We start from the raw sequence: 19,296 nt of genomic DNA, 5'->3' as shown, positions 1-19,296 counted from the left end.
GATTTAAGTCACAAATATTCAGGGAATAATTTGGATTTTTGACATGAAAATCTACCTTACAGATGTTATACTTGTGAGGTATTAAAACTATTCTTTCACTTTTATCTTAGCAATTCTGAATCCATGACTTTAAAATCTTAGATAAATTCTGATTGTATACTCATCAGTTTACATCTCAGAGAATACAAAAATTCCCAATATTTTTCTTGGAATCTTACCCTTTATCCGTGCTCTGTTAGTTTTTCCTCATGTCCCTAATACGCTGTTGTAGTAAAAATACACATTTCCTTATCTTGTGCACAGATGTGGAAGTTTAATCTTGGGAATGGCAGATCCCACCACAACAATAAAAACTATCATATTGGAAGACTGTTACAAAATGAAAGGCAAGGTTTAATTTCATGAAAATCCCAGCTAACACACACAATTAGGTGTGTGTTTGGGGGGTGGGTGTTACCGACTATTGTTTGAAATATTCTCATGAAACAGTGCTCCCTTTTTAGCAATGGTAAAGCTAATACTGCAGCAGGCACCCACCTGAGAGTATGATTAAAAATGTATTTTCTAGAGCAAAGTGGATTGTGTGTGTTTTTATTTATGTTTTTTTTGTGTTTGAACCCTGGGGGCTTGGAAGCAGTAGCAGATACAGATTTGCGCTGGCTCAGTTTCTGGAGCTTCCTGGCATGTCGCTGAGGGTTTATGTAAGAGCACACAGAGACGGCAGCTCTCTCACGCAGACACACACGCACAAGTAGACACACTGTAAATACACCCCCCCCCCGATTGATTATGCATGTATTCCCTCTCCCCCTCGAGCCCGTGCATCCTGCTTAATGCAGCAGTACCTCCAGTGGCGTAGCAATGTAAACAGCCACAGAGCAAAGCTAGGCTAGGGCTTTCTTGGCCTTACACTGTTAGTAATGAAATGCATGAAATATGAGGCATTATTTTACACCCCCCACCAAACCCCGGTACCCCCTCAGTGGAAAGATGGAAACCGTATGAAACATGTCAAAGCTAAAGCCTCGTTGTTACAGACCTCGAGCACTTTGAAGGGCGAACCACAGGCTCGGACTGACCTCTACAACCTGTGTTTGTATACTGGAGAGATGAACAGCCAACAGCAAATGTGCTCTGATAATAACAGAGAGGCAGAACTGAGAGTCCTGCAGGGCTCTTATGCAAGGAGACCTTGACCTTGGGGGCTGTGTGGAGGCTGTGTCACAGCATTAAGCATTAGCATTAGATCATAAATTCTTACTCCATTTATAACTCTGATTTATTGTTATTGTTTCCCTGTTGTGTTTTATTCCCTGATACTTCAGTTTTAGTGGTCGCTAAGCGGTTAACAGGGATGGATTCATTTTACCCGATTCCTGCAGGTAGTGATAACATTTATCCATCGGGCAGAAGGATATTGAACCATCTGTATTGCTTAGGGCCCGGGATCACCAGAAGACAGTGTGTAGAGTATGTTCTATGTGTGCGCGCGTGTGGACTCATGTATGTAGCATGTGTCTCTGTATGATGGAAGCAGTCCCGGTCCAGAACGGGCACTGTGATTACCCTGATTACTTTCCTTGCATTTATCCCATTTCTTCCAGTGTGCTCTGTATCTGCTGTAGTGACAGTGTAGGATTTATGAAAATTTCTGACCATTCTTCCAGAAGCACATTTGTGAGGTCAGACACTGATGTTGGAGAGAAGGCCTGGCTCACAGTCTCTGCTCTAATTCATCCCAAAGTAAGTAAGTTCACTGAGCTCCTGAGAGCGTCCCCTTTGAGGGGTGAGTGAATACTTTAGCAACAGTATATGTGAGGAAAAGCTGTCTGCAGAAAACATAATGAAGACAGTGGCAGTGGGTCATCCCCAACTCAAGACAGAAAATACTTTTTGAAATGACTAATAAGGAAGGAAGATGTGTTTTGGAGGACAAGTGTAAAGAGCTGGATAAAATACATTTACATGCATATTTGAGGGTCGTTATCTTGGCTGGGGTCTATGACAGGATGAATCAACAGTCAAAATATAGGATGGAAAGACGGGCAGAGCTTTATTTTGTGCCACAACGTGTGGAGAATTTTAATATTTTCTAAATATTTAAGAGACAAGCTGGCAGTATTAAGAGAATGTGGGACAAGTGGCCAGGGCAACTGCCACTACTCTATAACCCAGACCCTAATGAAATAGCAATGAAAGGCTAGTGGCATTCAGAGGTCACTGCCCATACAAGCAATATATGTCTTCCAAACAAGCTCAAAAAGTAATAAATAAATTAATGTTCATTTCAGGCTAAAAAAACAAAAAGTGTATTGTATTTTCAAAAATCCAATAATCTGCATGACTGATTTGTCTGGATTTTAAGTCACAGGGTCAATTTGACCCTGAACAAAAGAGGTGTCTGATGTTAATTTATAAAAATCACTCCATAGATAGAATAAAAAAAATTTAATAAAATAGAAATTAATGTCATGTACATGCTCATTGAACTGAGCGGCAAAGAACACCACTGCACTAAATATTGATTGAAATGGTCAGTAATAAATTTAATAATCAGACCCTAATAATATTTATTGGAATTTTTTGGTTTCTGACACTTTTGGATAAATAAAACTGGTCAAAGTGACTCAGGAATTTATTACTGAGAATTTATTGATAAACAAACATAAAAGGAGGTTAAACGACCTGAAAATGCAAATTAACAAACTGTAAAAATAAAATAAAACCGGCGGATTTAATTGTTTTAAACTACATCACGGGGGAATAAGCACACGAAGAAGACCCACTTCCGCCATAAAGGTCACGTGACTTCCAGTTTAGAGCAACAACCTCCTGTGGAGTTCCGGGATAGAGTTGAGGTATGGTGGCGCCCTGTTGCCTGCAGCCAGGTACTCTTGGGGGTTTTGTAAGTAATGAATAATTTGCCACGCTTCCTACTTTGTCCCTCCACGCATGCGCGTCTTACGTAAACAAGCTTTGCAAAGAAAAAAACCAATGCCAACTTGTGGCCTGGCATGGGAACTACATCGTTTTCATCGTTTCACTGTCACTGTGTAAACGCAGATCATTTCTGAAACGCTACCGTGTAAACGGAGGGCTGAAAAGCATCAAAACGACACAGTTTCCAGTGGAAATGGTGCCGTGTAAACGGGGCCCTAGTTTCTGTTTTAGCACCGACGCTGTTTCACTGAGCGTGATAAAACCTGTCAGTTTGGTGAAATCATTATACTTGCAGAATCTCAGCCTTTTTTCTGACCACTTTATAAGTTCCACACAGTTTACCCCACTGTTATGCAGATGACTCGCAGATCTATCTGCCACTGAAAAAAAACTCAGTGAGTCCTTTGAAGGCCTTACTGGACTGTCTGGAGGAAGTTAAAACATGGATGGCTCAAAACTTTCTTAAATTAAATGAGCAGAAAACCGAGGTCATTGTGTTTGGTACCCCTGACCTCTATGACCTTGGCCCCTTAAAGATATATAATAAACCCTGTGCAAGGAACTTGGGGGTGATCCTTGACACAAATCTTAGTTTTGACAAGCACATTAATACCGTCATCAAATCTAGCTTCTTCCATCTTCGTCTGCTTGCAAAGGTGAAGCAATTTCTCTGTTCCACGGATTTTGAGAAAGCTATCCATGCTTTCATTTCATCTCGACTCGATTACTGTAACAGTCTCTATTCAGGTGTCAGTCTGTCGCTACTTCGTCGTCTGCAACTGATTCAAAATGCAGCAGCACGATTACTAACCGGCACTCATAAACGAGACCATATATCCCCCATACTTGCATCCTTACACTGGTTACCAGTCAGTTTTAGAATTGATTTTAAGGTTTTATTATTTGTTTTTAAGGCGTTGCATGGGTTAGCACCTACCTACCTCTCTGATCTTATAAGCCTGCACACTCCCATCAGATCACTGAGGTCTGCTGAGCAAATGCTCTTAACTGTACCGAGGTCAAGATTAAAACATAGAGGTGATCGGGCTTTTGCAGTTGTTGCTCCGAAATTATGGAACAAGCTGCCCCTTCACATCAGGACCTCCCCTACAGTTGACATCTTTAAATCTCGTTTGAAAACCCATTTTTATTCTTTGGCTTTTAAATCAAAATGAGTACTGGATACATTACTGATGTTGTTTTCTTTTATTTTTATTTTTGTTTTTATAATTTTATGCTTCCTGTTTTAACTATCTCTTTTACATTGTGTTTTAAGTTATTTTATTTATCTTAAATGTACAGCACTTTGGTCAACTGCTGTTGTTTTTAAACGTGCTTTATAAATAAACTTGACTTGACTTGACTTGACTTGACATAGTATGATTCAAAGTCAGAACAGAATATCACACAGGCTGAAATAGTGTCTCAATTTTTGTGTATACCTTTATAAAAATCCTTGTTTATTTGTAAGTCAGTATGACACAGTACTTCACCCATTAACCAGACTTATGTACTTTTTCATCATTAACAGATATTCTGAGTCTTAATGAAAAATTTCTGCAGTTTTTCTTCAACAGACGCAGTGGAGGCTCCAGAAATATTTTTCTGCAGGCGCTAAGGGGGGGGGGGCTAAGCATTTCACTGAAGGTGCTATGAAGGATCATTTGTTATTTCAGTTCTCAACACACACAGACACAAGCTATTTTCTTGGGGGTGCTCTGACTTATCCAGGGGGAGCTATAGCACCCTTCATCAGAACCAGGTTCAGGGAGGGGTGGTCATCTGCCGCGACTGGCTGGGGCTAGCTGGTAGCTCATTGTTTATTCTTTGGTGGTAAAGAAATTTATGGGATTGAGGTCAGAGATTAAAACAGTAATCCTTCAGGATCTTTTAAATAACTGGATAAATCTCTTCCTCTTAAATGTCATGAAAAAAGATCAGCGACTGGGACCTGCCCCAGCCTGGGGTTTGGGTCCTGCGGCAGCAACACCAACAGCAGATGTGGATGGCTGTGTTTCTGTAGCCAAGACAGCCTGGTGTTTGGGACCTGCAGCAGCCTGGTGTTTGGGAGGTGCGGCAGCCCGGGGTCTGGGAACTGGGTCCGGCCGGTATTTCCTCACTTCGATGGGCATTTTCAGGTTGTCAGGGATCATAAAGTGTGACCCAAATACGATGCGCCTGACTGACTTATTTTTTGACATTCTGCCCATCTTTGGTCCAGGGGTCACGCCTGTCTTCTGGCTCTTATTTTCAAACTTCTCTTGCTGCAGTGGAGGAAAGTCTGACAGTGGAAAGATGAAAGAATTCGGTTCACACTCAGAGGCATTTCCCTCAGTCGCAGAGGTCCAGGGTTGGTGTGCCATGCTCTGAGTTTCTCCCAGCTGTTCCAAGCCTCTGAGCTCCGGAAGATCATCACCTAACTCGGCTTGAGTTGGATCAGAATCGAGTGTCCGTAACTCAGAGGCATTTCTTCCAGTCGCAGAGGTGGGCTGCTCAGCTGCGTTCTGTTGAATTTCAGTCTGGAACTCCAAACCTTCTGTAGGATCTGGTGACTGAGATTGTCTCAGCTGTGATCTGATGAACTGCGCGGCTTTTTTACAAACCCAAGGAATTACGTGATGCATCAAAAGCAAGAGCGGCATCTTTGCGTGTCAAGCAAGTCCAGATGATGCTCCACTAAATCTGCAACCGAATTGGTTACACTTTCCACGAGTGCGCTGTGAACAACAGGAGAGACTTTGTGGACGTATTTTCAAGGTTCTGGCCGACTTCAAGTCCTTTGAAGATGACATCGCTTTTAAGGTTTGAATTGTGGTGACATTCCAGAGAACTGTGACATCACCAGGTATACTTAAACATAGACCTAAACATTATTGTCACCATGGCAGTTTTTTTCTTTTAAATAACAGCTGCTTCATTGGAAAACAAACTGTGGGTTTAAAATCCACTGACTGTATGTTATAGCATAGACCTATGTATATATATATATATATATATATATATATATATATATATATATATATATATATATAAATATATCTGTAGTCATTTGAGTAGCTAAAACAGGCCTTAAATGAAGGTGTTCTATTGTTTTTTTCCAGAGCTTTCAGTCATATCTTGCACTCCTGTCTCTTTTCATCAGGGACATGAGTTTGAAAGTTTAGGGAGCGCTAACTGAAACTTGACACAACTGGTCAAAATGAAAATAATTCTTGGTTAATGGTCCAGGGACTTTGATTCATATAAAGCCTGACTGCAGAGTGCTATTTTTGTCCAGTTTTGGTTCTCAGAGAACACCAAAGCAGTTACAGTTTGGCTCCCAAACTGTATCAGAAACTGCGGATAGTAAATATAATATCTTCATCGCATTTAAATGCTGACTCTTGTGATCTCGTCACTCAAAGCTTTTAAGCTGCGAGATCTCCGTCCAGCTTAACTCTTATCTGTAGAGCCGGCAGCGCAGGGAGTTCAGCTAAAGAGAAATGTGCCTCAGATGCTGCCTGGTACCTAACTGAAGTTATTTTGGAATCAAACAGAAGTCATTTGCCGCTTGTTACCGATGAGCTCATTTGAGGGTTGAATCACTTGCGTGTGCAGTTTCACAGTGCTTTTGAGCTGCAATATTCATCTGCTCCATGATCTTGCAGTCGTTCAGTGTTCTGTCAGTGTGAAATGGCCTTCGGTTAAGTGTGACGAGTGAAGTGTCTTTCTCTCTCACATCCTCAGCTTCTCTCCCACACTCGTTTCCTCTCTCTGTCTCTCTCAGTGTCCCCTCTTCCCAAAAGCTGGGAGCTTTCCTTCTCCCAGCTTTTGGATCAGCACCAGTGCCAGCTTGCAGGCTGATTATAAGGGCTTTAATGTTCCATTTACCAGCAGCATGTTTGGGGTGGTGTGTGCTTGTTCTACAGAATAGGCCTTGCCACACTCACTGACACACACAAACATTGCGACATTAGCCTTTATTAGGCCAGCTGTGCCTGTCCGCCTGGCCCTTCGCTGAGCGGACAGAAGGGGTCTGGCACTGAGCCTGTGCTTTGATGGCCGACTGCATACGGCCATATCAAACAGCCATAACAGCAAATGGGTGCCAGATCAGGGGAAGAGTAAGACTTAATGGAGATGTTAACGGCCTAATATCCGTAGCTGTAAAGTCGAGGAAACAGTCACTTCACGTCCTGATGGGGTCATTTTGGTTGTTAAATTGTAACTGCATGCCATCTAGTGAATGTTTTGTTGTTGTCTGTGTTTTTCTCCGGTTGCTCTTTTTATTCTTCCCTTCGTTTTTTTTACGTAACTGTTTCATAACTTGCCAGATTGTTGGGGAACTGCAGTGGCTTTCTCTCTCCCCTCCCACCCCTTAAAAAATCTCTTCCTTGACACCTTTCCTCTTCTCTCTCACTTAGCCTCTTCCTCCCTCTCCTCGGCTCTTCCCACGTTGTCCACGTGCCTCCTCCCGTTCCTCTGGGGTCAGGCAGATGAGCTGAGGCAGAACCATACGGGGGAAGGAGGCAGTGCTTGTGGGAAGGAAGCCACTTTGCATTTATGTACAAAGCGTCCCATGCATCCAAGCAGCCTCACGCTGGCTGTCTCTGTCCCAAGGGGACTTCCATCCTCACATTGGTTTGGCTTCTCTGAAAGGGCAGATAAGGCCCTGGATCATGGGTCTAAGCTCTATCTCTGTCACTCTCCCTCTCACACTTTGTCATGCTCGTTTTAGCCTTCCTCCATTTTTTCTTTTCATTTTTTCATTCTTCTGTCTCTTCTCATCTCTGTGCCCGTTGACACCCTCCTCCCCCACATATCTTTTCTCTTCTGAACTTGTCTTAACTTCCCACTGCAGTCTGATCGGCTCGCTACTGCAGCAAAATGTATATGGGCGGGACCACATTGCAGATGGGCAGTTTTACAACCCGAGCTATTACCGTCTAACCCGTTCTCTCTATCGTTTCATCCCTCGTCGTTCTCTCTCTCTTTTTATTTTTTTTTAATCTCCAATTCACCGCACTCTGTTTTCCCATTAGGATTCACAGCCTCTACTCTCCTCCCCCAGTCTTGATTCCAGACAGTTTGTGCGTGCTGGGTTGTTAGTCTAGTAGAGGATGGGGCAGCATCCTTTTTCTGTGTATGACGAGGCTGTCTGCTGCACACATGGGCAAGGACATATTGTAGAGCAGTCTTACAGCCTGAAACAAAAGTACACGTGTCTGTGATTACGAGCTGCTGAAACTGCAGCAGATGGTTTTCTAACTGCTGTGAAAGTTTGGGCTCATTTTTGGGAGAAAGTTGCTCTAGTTGATAACATATAGACATTTGTGTGTGTATACAGATAAATATACATAGTGTGTATGCACAGACAAACACACACATGTATATATATATATATATATATATATATATATATATATATATATATATATATATATATATATATATATATGTATATGTAAACTGAAGGTGTTCAGTTTTAACTAACTGAACACCTTTTTATTTGAGCACACTCATAAACATTATTTCTAAACATAACATGCATAACACACTGTACGCTAGCTACTCAGGAACTAATTGCATGTAGTCAAAGTTAGCAACTAGCTAACTAACATATGCATAATGCAGCATTAAGCAGCCAGTTAGCCTGATATTGTTCTCAGCCGTCAGTGGAGACCACAACTGGAACTAGAAGAAGAGTTACAGTAATATGGCACTTACAGTCAACAAGTGGATGCAAGCACAACACTTGATCAGTGTTTATGGATCTGCAGATAAGTTAGATAAGCATAAACTATATGCTACATTAGTGTGTGAGAGATGTTTTCAGTTTATGTCACTTCCACACTTCCAATTCATTCTATGCACTCAGCCATGCGATGCATTCTGGTAATGTCACAATGGCTTTTAACAATAGGGCAATAAGTTTCTCGCTCCTCATTTGCCCAAAGTTGCAGCCTAGCCTAATTTATACAACCAAGGGACAGCCAGCACCTCCAGAAACTTGTGAAAAGTCTTAAAAGTAGCTAAAAACAGATTCAACAACTGTGTGGCGTATTTTTCATCTTGAAAAACACAGCTGGTTGGATTGCTTTGGGAATATAAGAGAAAATTTGCAAATGAGTCAAGCTGTCGAGTTGGATTTGGTTTAACATCCAGGAGCAGACAGGCTGTGTGAGGTTTTCATCAAAACATGTCCTGTCTGATGTAATAGGCTTGTTGGAGAGGGACAGAACCTGTCAATCACCTGTCTAGTGGCTTGCCCCTCAAGAGTCCAATGCTAGGAAGCATCCTTAAATGCCCCTCTGTACATGTGCTAATGACGAATAAAGATTGACAGGTGCTCTTCCTTGACTGCAGCCTCTGAAACTGGTCTGTTTTGGTCATGAAGCTCATCTAATGCTGCTATAGTTGATATTTTTTAAAATAGCACTGTATAAATCAAATGTGTGAAAACTGTCGCGCCTTTAAATCCATTGCATGTGAAAATAAGCTACTTTAGCTGCAAGTTACTGCCCGTCTGTACACCTCCGCCTCAGCTCCAATTTTTCGTGCTGTATCAGGCTTAATCGATGTCAAATCTTTAATGCCTGCTCTGTGCTGTGCTGTGCCAGGGTCTTACTGCTGGGGAGGTCCAATAACAAATCCATGCTGTCAAATATAAATTACTGCAGAGGGAAATATCAATCTTCTTTTGACAATAGTGGTTCTAGGCAAAATATGATCGTGGAAATGTGAGAAACTTAAGATTCTCCTCAAAAGCGTGTTTCAACTCAGCTACTCATTATGTAGTTCTGCAAATGTCAATAGAAGCAGGATGTCTTGACATTTCGGATATATTAAATGGTGAAGGTACCTGCTTTTACTTGACACACGTGTGCCTGCGGTGGTCACCGAATGTGAGCACATGAAAACCACAGATATTACACAAAGTTTAAGAGGGTCTGGCCTTTTTTTCTTCAGCGATTCCTTTGCTTACATTATAGAAGTTCAGTCTACAGTTTATCTGCACCTAATCACAGATGAATTATTATGGTGAAATCAGCTGCAAAAATAATAAAACAACATGGAATATCTTGTCTAAATTGTTCCATTTGTTCGATGGAGACTGAACTGCTCCACCCTTTTTTGCTTTACACAGGTCCTCAGGGAGCAGCCTCGCTCAGCTCAGATTAACCATCGACCCAGACTTTTTACCAGGGAGGTCAAATGGAAGGTTATATCTAATGAATCGCTCAGCTTCTTGCAGCCACCCACAGGCTTCGTGGTTTACAGTAGATGACGACGAGCTGAGCGGGGGCCCAGTAGCCATCCACGCAGTTACTGCATTAATCTCTGCCCCTGTGTGCAAATAGTGCTGGTATGCAGTAATGATACCGGATCTATTCACCTGTCAACACACTTCGAGCTTTAAATACTTTGGGGGTAAAAAGAATTGATCCCTAGCCTTTACTAAACTGTATACAGTAGAGATAGGCTATAATTAGGCATCAGGGGACAAAAACACAGCAAAGTTGAGTAAAATCAGTTTCACATAGCTCCGTCTTTAACTGTTGGTAGATTGTTTGGTTTGATTTTAGTTACATAACGCTACCCTGCCATTACCCTTTACAGTGATGGTATTATCTGCACAACTAGATTAAAGGTAGAATGTATTTTAATATGAATAGTTTTGTGTAAATCTTCTCATTTATAGCCATTATAAGGGCTCTGTGGTACAGATATACCTTCAGCTAATTAGAATGCTAATGTGGTCATACTGAAAAAGCTGATGATGTTTAGCATGTTCAGCAATACCATATTTAATTGGATTAAAGTGCTAAATTAAAGTAACTGAATCTCCAAAGTAACCACAAAACACTGATTTACTTAGGTGTGATAAAATTGTAGAAGTATATTTATCCTCACGGTGACAACCACATACCAGATACATCTGAGAAAACCCACTTTCTAGTTGTTGTACATTTATCAGACATCAGATCGTGCACACGGATACAGCAGGGAACTCCCGCAGAGTGAAGTCGTGAGGGAGAAGGTCATGTAACTTGGAACCATATTAAAGTCACACGTGTCAGGATGCATCCGGTGTGTGAATGTCTCTCGGAGCTAAAGAGTTGTTCTACCAGCTCCTAGTTGTAATGTGTCAGAGATCCTGTCATTGATTTCCCAAGGGAAAGAACAGCTTCACCTTCGGGAATCAATAAAGACAAATGTGTAATTGTTGTTGCCTATTTTGGAACTAGAATTTAAGAAAAGACTGTGGCCTTGCAGCGTTTTGAAGTGACAGCTGTCCGGTGCATCTGTACAGTATGGACAGCTGCACAAACCTACACATGAATATACATAGCAACAACAGCAGACCAAGAGTGCAAAAGTTCGGCCAAGTACTGCTTCTTCTAAATTTTCAAACAAATCTGTCCATAACTTTTTAAGTAATCCTGTTTACAGACAGACAACCTGAAACAATCCCACTCAGCGTACTTGGTGAAGCTAATGAGAACATTTGCAAAGGTAGAGCCTACAAAACACTGGGCTGGAATCGAAAATCGAACTTCATTTAGCTACCTGAAGTAATCAGTGCCTGCTGATTGTAAATGCAAGCAGTTCTTTCTCATTATGTCCCCACCATCTGTTTTCATTATTTAGCCACTTATATGAGAAACACAAGAAGTTTTATTCATGAAACATTATCTAAAGGCTCTCGTCCTCAATGGCTTCAACTGACTAAATCATAAAAACATATCCATATGTATACACCCTTTCCTCTTTCCTTCCAGTTCTTCCCTTATGGCGATGCATCCAAGTTTGCCCAGCATGCCTTCAGGACCTTCGACAAGAACGGTGATGGCACCATCGACTTCAGAGAGTTCATCTGCGCACTGTCCATCACATCACGGGGCAGTTTCGAGCAGAAGCTCAACTGGGCCTTCAACATGTACGACCTGGACGGAGACGGCAAAATCACACGAGTGGAGATGCTGGAGATCATCGAGGTATAATGTGATTCGTTTTACTTGTACTAATGACTGAGATGAACAGCCTTATGCCTTCTTTGCTTTATAACTTGCTGAGTCACCTGGACAAGATTTTTTTGTACTTAGGCTACAGACCACGGGGCTGAGCCTGCAGGATCTGAGACACCAATTATTTAATCAATTCAAATATTTTGCAACTAAAGACAAACGTGTATGTTTGGATCAGACTCATCTGTTCAGGGCACTCCTGTTCCTCTGCCTCTTTGTGTAAAAGCATCCTAGTTACTTTACGCGATCATTCTTTCATGATCCTCGCATGATCTGGAATCGATCCAGGTCAGTTACTAAACCTGTCACATCAGAAAATCCCAGTTGGAGAAACAAGGAATGGATACATTTTTAAATGTGCAGTGTTGATTCATTCAAGTCATTTTCATGCTTCTCACTGATAACGCAGTCTTATTTCTCACTGTTTCACGTAGGCAAACATTAGTAACAAAATCCACAATGCAGTTGTCCTCATTGTGCACCGTTGTTCTTCTGAACAGTACATCACATTAGGTCTCCCGATAGAAACTCTAAGGCATCTGAAAACAGCTCTGCTGAAAGGAAACTGGAGGTGTGCTCCACAATGCACTGTCTTATTTCTCCCCCTGCAGGTGAAAAAAAAACAACTATATCTCTCTAACTATACTTTTATAGTCAGAGAGATATATAATTAATAACACTATAAAAAATGCAGTAAAACATGATGTGTCCTCAGCATTAGAGGAGAGACATTTTTCATGCTTTTCCAGGGGAAACTTGTACAGATTTATATTACACACTGTAAAAATCCATATTCAGTGCAGACTGCAGTTATTGTGTTATCCTTGTTTTATTTTGGTCAGCATATAAAATTATACATTCACACAAGGCATCAATAGACATTAAAGCAAGGGTCAGCAAACTTTACTATCAAAAGCACCATTTTAAAGCAATTTTTGAGCAAAAGAACCTGTGGCACTGCAAAGCATATCTGATCCTACTTATTTAAACTGTTAGATTTCTGCATTGTTCATTTTTTTTTTTTTTTTTTTTTTTTTTTTTGTGCTGCTGCAGTAAAAGAATTTCCCAAGTTTGGGTTAAATAAAGTACATCTTCTCTAATCCTAAGTATAAATTAGCCTTTCAGCATCTGAAATGAGTGTAAATAATACCACACGTGAATGCTCTGCAGTGGACTGGCTTAACTAAAAGCTCTTACTTGGTATTTACTTCTGTTTATTGCCAACAAATTGGAATAATTGTGGAGGAAAAAATGTATAGGCCTACTTTAAAACAGTCACAAAACGTTCTACAGGATACTTTTTGGCATTCCTACTTGTGTTTACAAATGAATCAAATGATAAGTAGCCTACTTTGCTAATAAATTATTAGCAGCCTAATAGCTTTAAATATAGTAAAAGTGAACAAAAGAGTTTAGTTTAATTTTGACAAAAGTCCAGCTGAGGGTCGTGCATACCAGTGGGATTTGTACTGTGCCGGCATCGCAGCTTTACTGCCAAAACACTTGTTCACAGTGGAGTTTCTCTCTTTGAGATATTCCAATGAAAAATGGTGGAAGTAATCGGGAAAGCATAGGAGGAAACAACAGTAAAGACTCAATGTACAGTTCCATTGCTGAGGAGTACACATCAGGTTACAACATAAGTAACTGCGTAGAGTTTGCAGTTACAGTATTCTTACTACATGGATTCAACAGAGAAGTGTCCGTTCCACTTAAAGGTATAGTCAGTATTTTTTTTAAGGTTATTTAATAGAAAAAAATGTTGTTCTCATAAATATACATTGATTAGTGTGTAATTACATCTTTCAACAAATTGATGCATTCTCATAAGCTTAGAATTAATCCATTAAAAATACAGTTTTTTGGGGTTTTTTTCAGCTCCGGTTTGTGGCAGCTGCCATGTTGCCCCTCCATCTTGAATACAGTGGCTGAGATGGACCTCGCTGTGTCCCCTAATCGTGTTTTATGTATGTGGCTAAAAACTGGCCACATACATACACACATACACATGTCTCATCAGTTACTTTTAATTGAAAGATCACAAATAGCTCAAACTATATATGATAATTTGACATTTGTTCATGTGTATTTTCATCATCTCTTTCTCATTATGGCTTTCTCTTCCTCCTCTTCATCTGCCTCCTCCACCACTGCCCTCTCTTGTCCTTCATGTCCATCTCATCCTCTTCCTCCTCACCCTGAACCTCATCTCCTGAACTGAAGTCGGGGCATTGACACACGAAAACATGCATAAACATTCTTATTTATTCCAGATGTTGTCGCAATTACTGATTATCACCTTATTAGACATGTGACCCTCCCGTCGCCACACAGCTGACAAGAGCCAGCTAAACAACAACAACCGGTTATGAGCTAACGTTATGCCAACTAATGTTAGGCTTGAGTGTCCAAAAAAATCCCACTTTCCCTCTGATAAACAGCTTGATTACATTCTCACATCGTATGAGAGTTTATTCACTACGTGTCCGAGTCCAACAATGTTAGATCCACTTCAAAGAAAGTTTCACTAACGCCGGCTAACAGCAGCTAACAGTGGCAAAAACAGCAGCGCTTACTGACAGAGAAGTTCTGGATATCCTCAAAAACTCACCTCAGTATCGCTGTCATCGGTTAGAAGTGAGATTCACTGTCTCATCGACTAGTCTCAGACTCACTCACTACAGATGAACGGCGGCCAGAATTGTTTGTCCTACAGTGGCCACCCTAGCTAAGATTATGCACTTGAATTGGGAGGGAGGGGTAAGACAAGAGAATTCAGTTGACTAAAATCTGTAATCTACTGACATCTAGTGGAGAGATTTTACACAGTGTGCCTTTAAGTCAGCAGCACACTGAGGATTATTTTTCACATTTATTTTTTTATTTTTTATTTCAGATGTAGATGAGCAAAAGAGCCACAGGTTTGAGACCCCTGATTTAGAAATTGACAGTTGCTCTAAAAATCTGCCCCTTCCTCCCTTTGCAGGCCATCTACAAGATGGTGGGCACGGTGATCATGATGAAAATGAACGAGGACGGCCTGACACCCGAGCAGAGGGTGGACAAGATCTTCTCCAAGATGGATAAGAACAACGATGATCAGATCACACTGGAGGAGTTCAAAGAGGCGGCCAAGAGCGACCCATCCATCGTATTACTGCTGCAGTGTGACCTCCAGAAATAGGCCGGAGGGCGAGCGGAGCGCTCCACCAGCCGCCACGGACTGCACAGAAAGAATTTCATGTTCCATTCAGTTTGCAGCTATTTCCACTGAAAAAAAAAAATATATATATATATGCTTGGACTACCTTTCAATGGATCTGCTTCTTGTGTTTGAAACACTTGTGTGCATGAGAATGTTATTTGCTATAAAAAGATCTACACACAACATACAGCTAGTGTGCGGGTGCGAACGGTACGGGTGCACGCTCACAGTACAAACATACAGACACACACATACACACACAACTCTCACTACATAGAAACACCTCGCACAAATAATATATATATAGATCTATAAATATGAATATATATTTAAATTATTTAAAGATCAACTGCCAAAATGTGAAGTGTGCAAAGTATTTTCCATACAGGTTCATTCTACTGGAGCTTGCGCATCAGTGATGTGCTACGTTGAATTTGCCGCTACTCTATTTATTGTTCCGAGTTTACTGACGCTAGCTGTATGTGTTTCATTATACCGAGTAATGTCAACCGAACCAAATTCCTATGATAATGTATCTGCCTCCAATAAGACACTCTATCCATCATCTCAAGTACTAATAGCTCTAAAAGAGATGGATTTGTCCAACTTTTCCTTCCGAAACATGCTTGTACTGTCAGTAAATACTGTAAATGTAGTTAATTTGCATGCCTTTAGGTTCTTGCCTTAAAAAGCTCCTCGTTTTGCATCCTATAATCGAAGACAGGAAGCCTTATCAGAGCAGCGCGGTGACACTTTGCTTGTGGGGGACCTGGAGAGAAGCTTTTTAAAGACTAGGGAGGAAAGTTTTACCGCATTCGGTCCTTCTGCAAGTACCGTCGTATGGGATGTAATTTTTGTGATCTGTCGAGACGTTTTCTTTTGACTGCTTTAACTGTGGGAGCATGTTTCCTTGTAGACTAGGTGTGGTATATGTTGCTAAGAACTAACCCCCCCCCCCGCTCCATGCGCATTTAAACACACTTAATTAACTTATGCTGAACACAGAGGGTTTTTGGAACAGAGATCAGGTTGACGCGATGGAGCTAGTGAGCTAAAACACTTAAAAGTGGGGATTCCCTGGAGACTGGATGAAGCTGGAGTTAGATTTAGTTGGACAGCATTGTTCTGTTACCATCACATCCACTTCTTTCCAGTTAGCCCACGGGTTGCATATCATCACGATGAATTCCAAGGAGTTTTTTTTCTTTCTTTCTTTCTTCCTTTTTTAGACTGTTGGAGTGTCTTGTTTGTCTTTTTCAGTGGAAGTAAATGAGTGTTAAAGCAGTGAAAGGAGCAGTGAATGCCATTTCATTACTAATAGAGGACAGCCCTTAACCGTAAAGCCATGTGTTTAGTAGGTTGGACAAATTTTCTTTTTCCCCCTCTTCAACCCCCTCTCAAAGTCTTTCTCTCTAACCAATCAGTCAAAGTTTTTGTACTTTTTTACTCCCTTTCTCTCACAAATTGTACACGTACTGATGCATACTAAATGTAGAGAAGTTCAGTGAAGCGCAGTCCCGCCTGAGAACGCTTCGGAAATCACCTGTTAGCCCGCTTAAATAAATTTGCCCGGCCCTGACGCTTTCCAGCCTGCGTGAAACTACCAGTATTTTACAAGCCGAAGGAGGATAAAGGAGATGCGACATGTCATAATATACAGTACTGCAATAAAGATATATCATACCAGTCCATCGTCATCGCACAGCAGTGTGACTTGTCCCCGTCAAGTTTCTAATCTGAACTTCTTTACATGAACATCTTTGGCCAGATAATGTTTCTAATTACAACTCTGTTATTAATATTATTGCTATCAAGATACCAAATGTAAGCAATGGCAACCGTGTACAAGGATTCTTTTGTAGCATGTATTGTGTCCCTGACGACATGGCTGCACTACTCCCTGTGTTGTGGTTTAATCTAATAAAAGGAATTCTATGGGCTGTTGTCTGAGCTGATACTTAAATGTCACCTACACCAGTGCTTCCAGACTTTCTGCCTGCTGTGGCCCCACGCACATACCTCAGTATTACTCCAGCCAGTTGATGATGTCATTGTTTCAGTTGTGTCTAAAGCTAGCAAGAGAAAAAAAGATGGATATTGAATGTTCTCTGATAAGATTGGACACATTATATTAGCATTAGCTGCTCTTTGAGCTAATTACCTTCAACTAATAATTATAATAAACCAAATTACAAAAAAGTTAAGATGCTGTTTAAAATGTAATAAAAACAGAAAGCAGTGATTTGCAAATCTCATAAATCTGTATTTTATTCACAACAAAAACAGAAAACATGTTTGAACTGAGACGTTTTACTATTTCAGATCATTTTCAGTTTGATGGCAGGAACACATCTCAAGTGGTACTAAAAAGAGGGCTATTTTGCAAGTAATTTGGTGACCTGGCAACAGCTCAGTAACATGATTGGCAGAGGCGGAGAGCTGCACACACACGCACACACACACACAAAAAATGCACCTACAAATTCTGGAACAGTTTCAGGAAAATACTCCTCAGTGTAAAATTGCAAAACACGTTGAATATCTCATCATCTACCGTACATAATATCATCAAAAGAAATCTCTTTTGATGATATTACGTTTGCAAGGGACAAGGCTTAAAATCAATATTGGATGCCCGGGATCTTCTGGCCCTCAGGCAGCACTGCATTAAAAACACGATTCTGTCGTGGAAATCACTGCATGGGCTCAGGAACACTTCCAGAAATCACCATCTGTGATCACAGTTCGCCGCGCCGTCCACAAATCCAGGTTAAGGCTCTGTGATGCTAAGAAGATCACAAACATGATCCAGATACACTGCCATCTTCACTGGACCAAAGCTCATTTAAAATAGACCAAAGTAAAGCTGGAAAATGTTCTGTGGTCAGAAATTCTTTTCTTTTTCACCGCATCCTCTGAACCAAAGAGAAGAGAAAACATCTGGTTTGTTAACAGCATTCAAAAGCCTGCATCTCTGATGGTATGGAGGTGCATTGGTGCCTATGGAGCTGGCGTCTGGAAAGGCACCATCAGTACTGAAAGGCATATAGAGGTTTTAGATCAGCATAGGCTCCCATCCAGATGACATCCGTTTCATAACGCATCTTTTCAAACAGCATTACTTCACAGTAGAAGAGTCCAGGCGCTGAACTGACCTGCCTGCAGACCTTTCACGACATTTGGAGCATCATGAAATGCAAAACAGAACAAAGACCCCGGAGTGTCGAGCTGCTGGAATCCTCTCCTAACTCCCCTCCTCAGGTCCTAAATGTTTAAAAGAAGACAGGATGCTGCACACATGATGTGCTGCTGCCATCAAATTTAGAATGAGCTGTTTTTCTTATACGATGGCACGTTTTCTTGATGAAACATTTGACATGTTTTCTATGCTCTGTTGTGAATAAAGTATGGGATGCCCTGATGCCGTCAGGCACGCATGCAAGCACGTGGAGGCCATACAAACTACTGAGTACCAATTTGAGTTGCTGCAGTGAGATTTCAGCAAAATGGATGTGCCTGCTGCATCATTGTTTCACTTTGATTTTCATCAAACGATGTACCACCTTTTTGTTCCTAGCACACATCAGTCCATATCAGTACAGATATCCAGCATGATTGTTTTTCCTACTGAGATCTTATGTGTTTTCAAAGGGTTCCTTTTAATTTTTTGAGCAGTGTATCATTGCATAGGTATCTTATACTTTTGTCTTTTTTTACTTTTAACTTTACTATTTTTCAATGGCGTGTCAATTAGCTTATTGTTTTTCAGCTCCTAACATATACTAAACTAATAAAGTAAACACACGGCTTATCTAATCATCTTTATTAACATTAAATCAATACTGTAGAAATAACTGCAACTATTAAATATTTCCCCACTTGCTTTACAACTTATAATCTAAAATGAAAACTGATATGGTTTTTCCTCTCTATCCTAGACAAAATATCACCTTTTCAATTACTTGGTGCAACCTAGAACCTTTAAAAGGCACTGAGGAAGCATGGGGCTTTTCTGTGTGGAGTTTGCATCTTCTCCCCGTGTCTGTGTGGGCTCTCTCTGGCTTCCTCCCACAGTCCAAAGTCATGCATGGACTTGGGTTAGTGATTCCAAATTGGAAACAGGTGTGAATGTGAGTGTGAATG

At 40.9% G+C, this 19,296-nt stretch overlaps 1 protein-coding gene across 1 annotated transcript in view; it reads left to right on the top strand.

Annotated features, from left to right (window-relative positions):
- vsnl1a (visinin-like 1a) overlaps positions 1 to 17,093 on the top strand; it is a 43,492-nt gene extending 26,399 nt beyond the window's left edge. Inside the window, exons 3-4 of the mRNA XM_030721046.1 lie at positions 11,703 to 11,918; positions 14,935 to 17,093. Coding sequence (XP_030576906.1) covers positions 11,703 to 11,918; positions 14,935 to 15,132 — 414 coding nt within the window. The 3' untranslated portion in view covers positions 15,133 to 17,093. The remainder of the gene's footprint in view (positions 1 to 11,702; positions 11,919 to 14,934) is intronic.
- Positions 17,094 to 19,296: the final 2,203 nt, after the last annotated feature.

This window comes from Archocentrus centrarchus, chromosome 24 (genome assembly GCF_007364275.1).
Source record: "Archocentrus centrarchus isolate MPI-CPG fArcCen1 chromosome 24, fArcCen1, whole genome shotgun sequence".
NCBI lineage: Eukaryota > Metazoa > Chordata > Actinopteri > Cichliformes > Cichlidae > Archocentrus > Archocentrus centrarchus.
The sequence above is the reverse complement of the archived record's forward strand: the minus strand, read 5'-3'. Positions and strand labels throughout refer to the sequence as shown.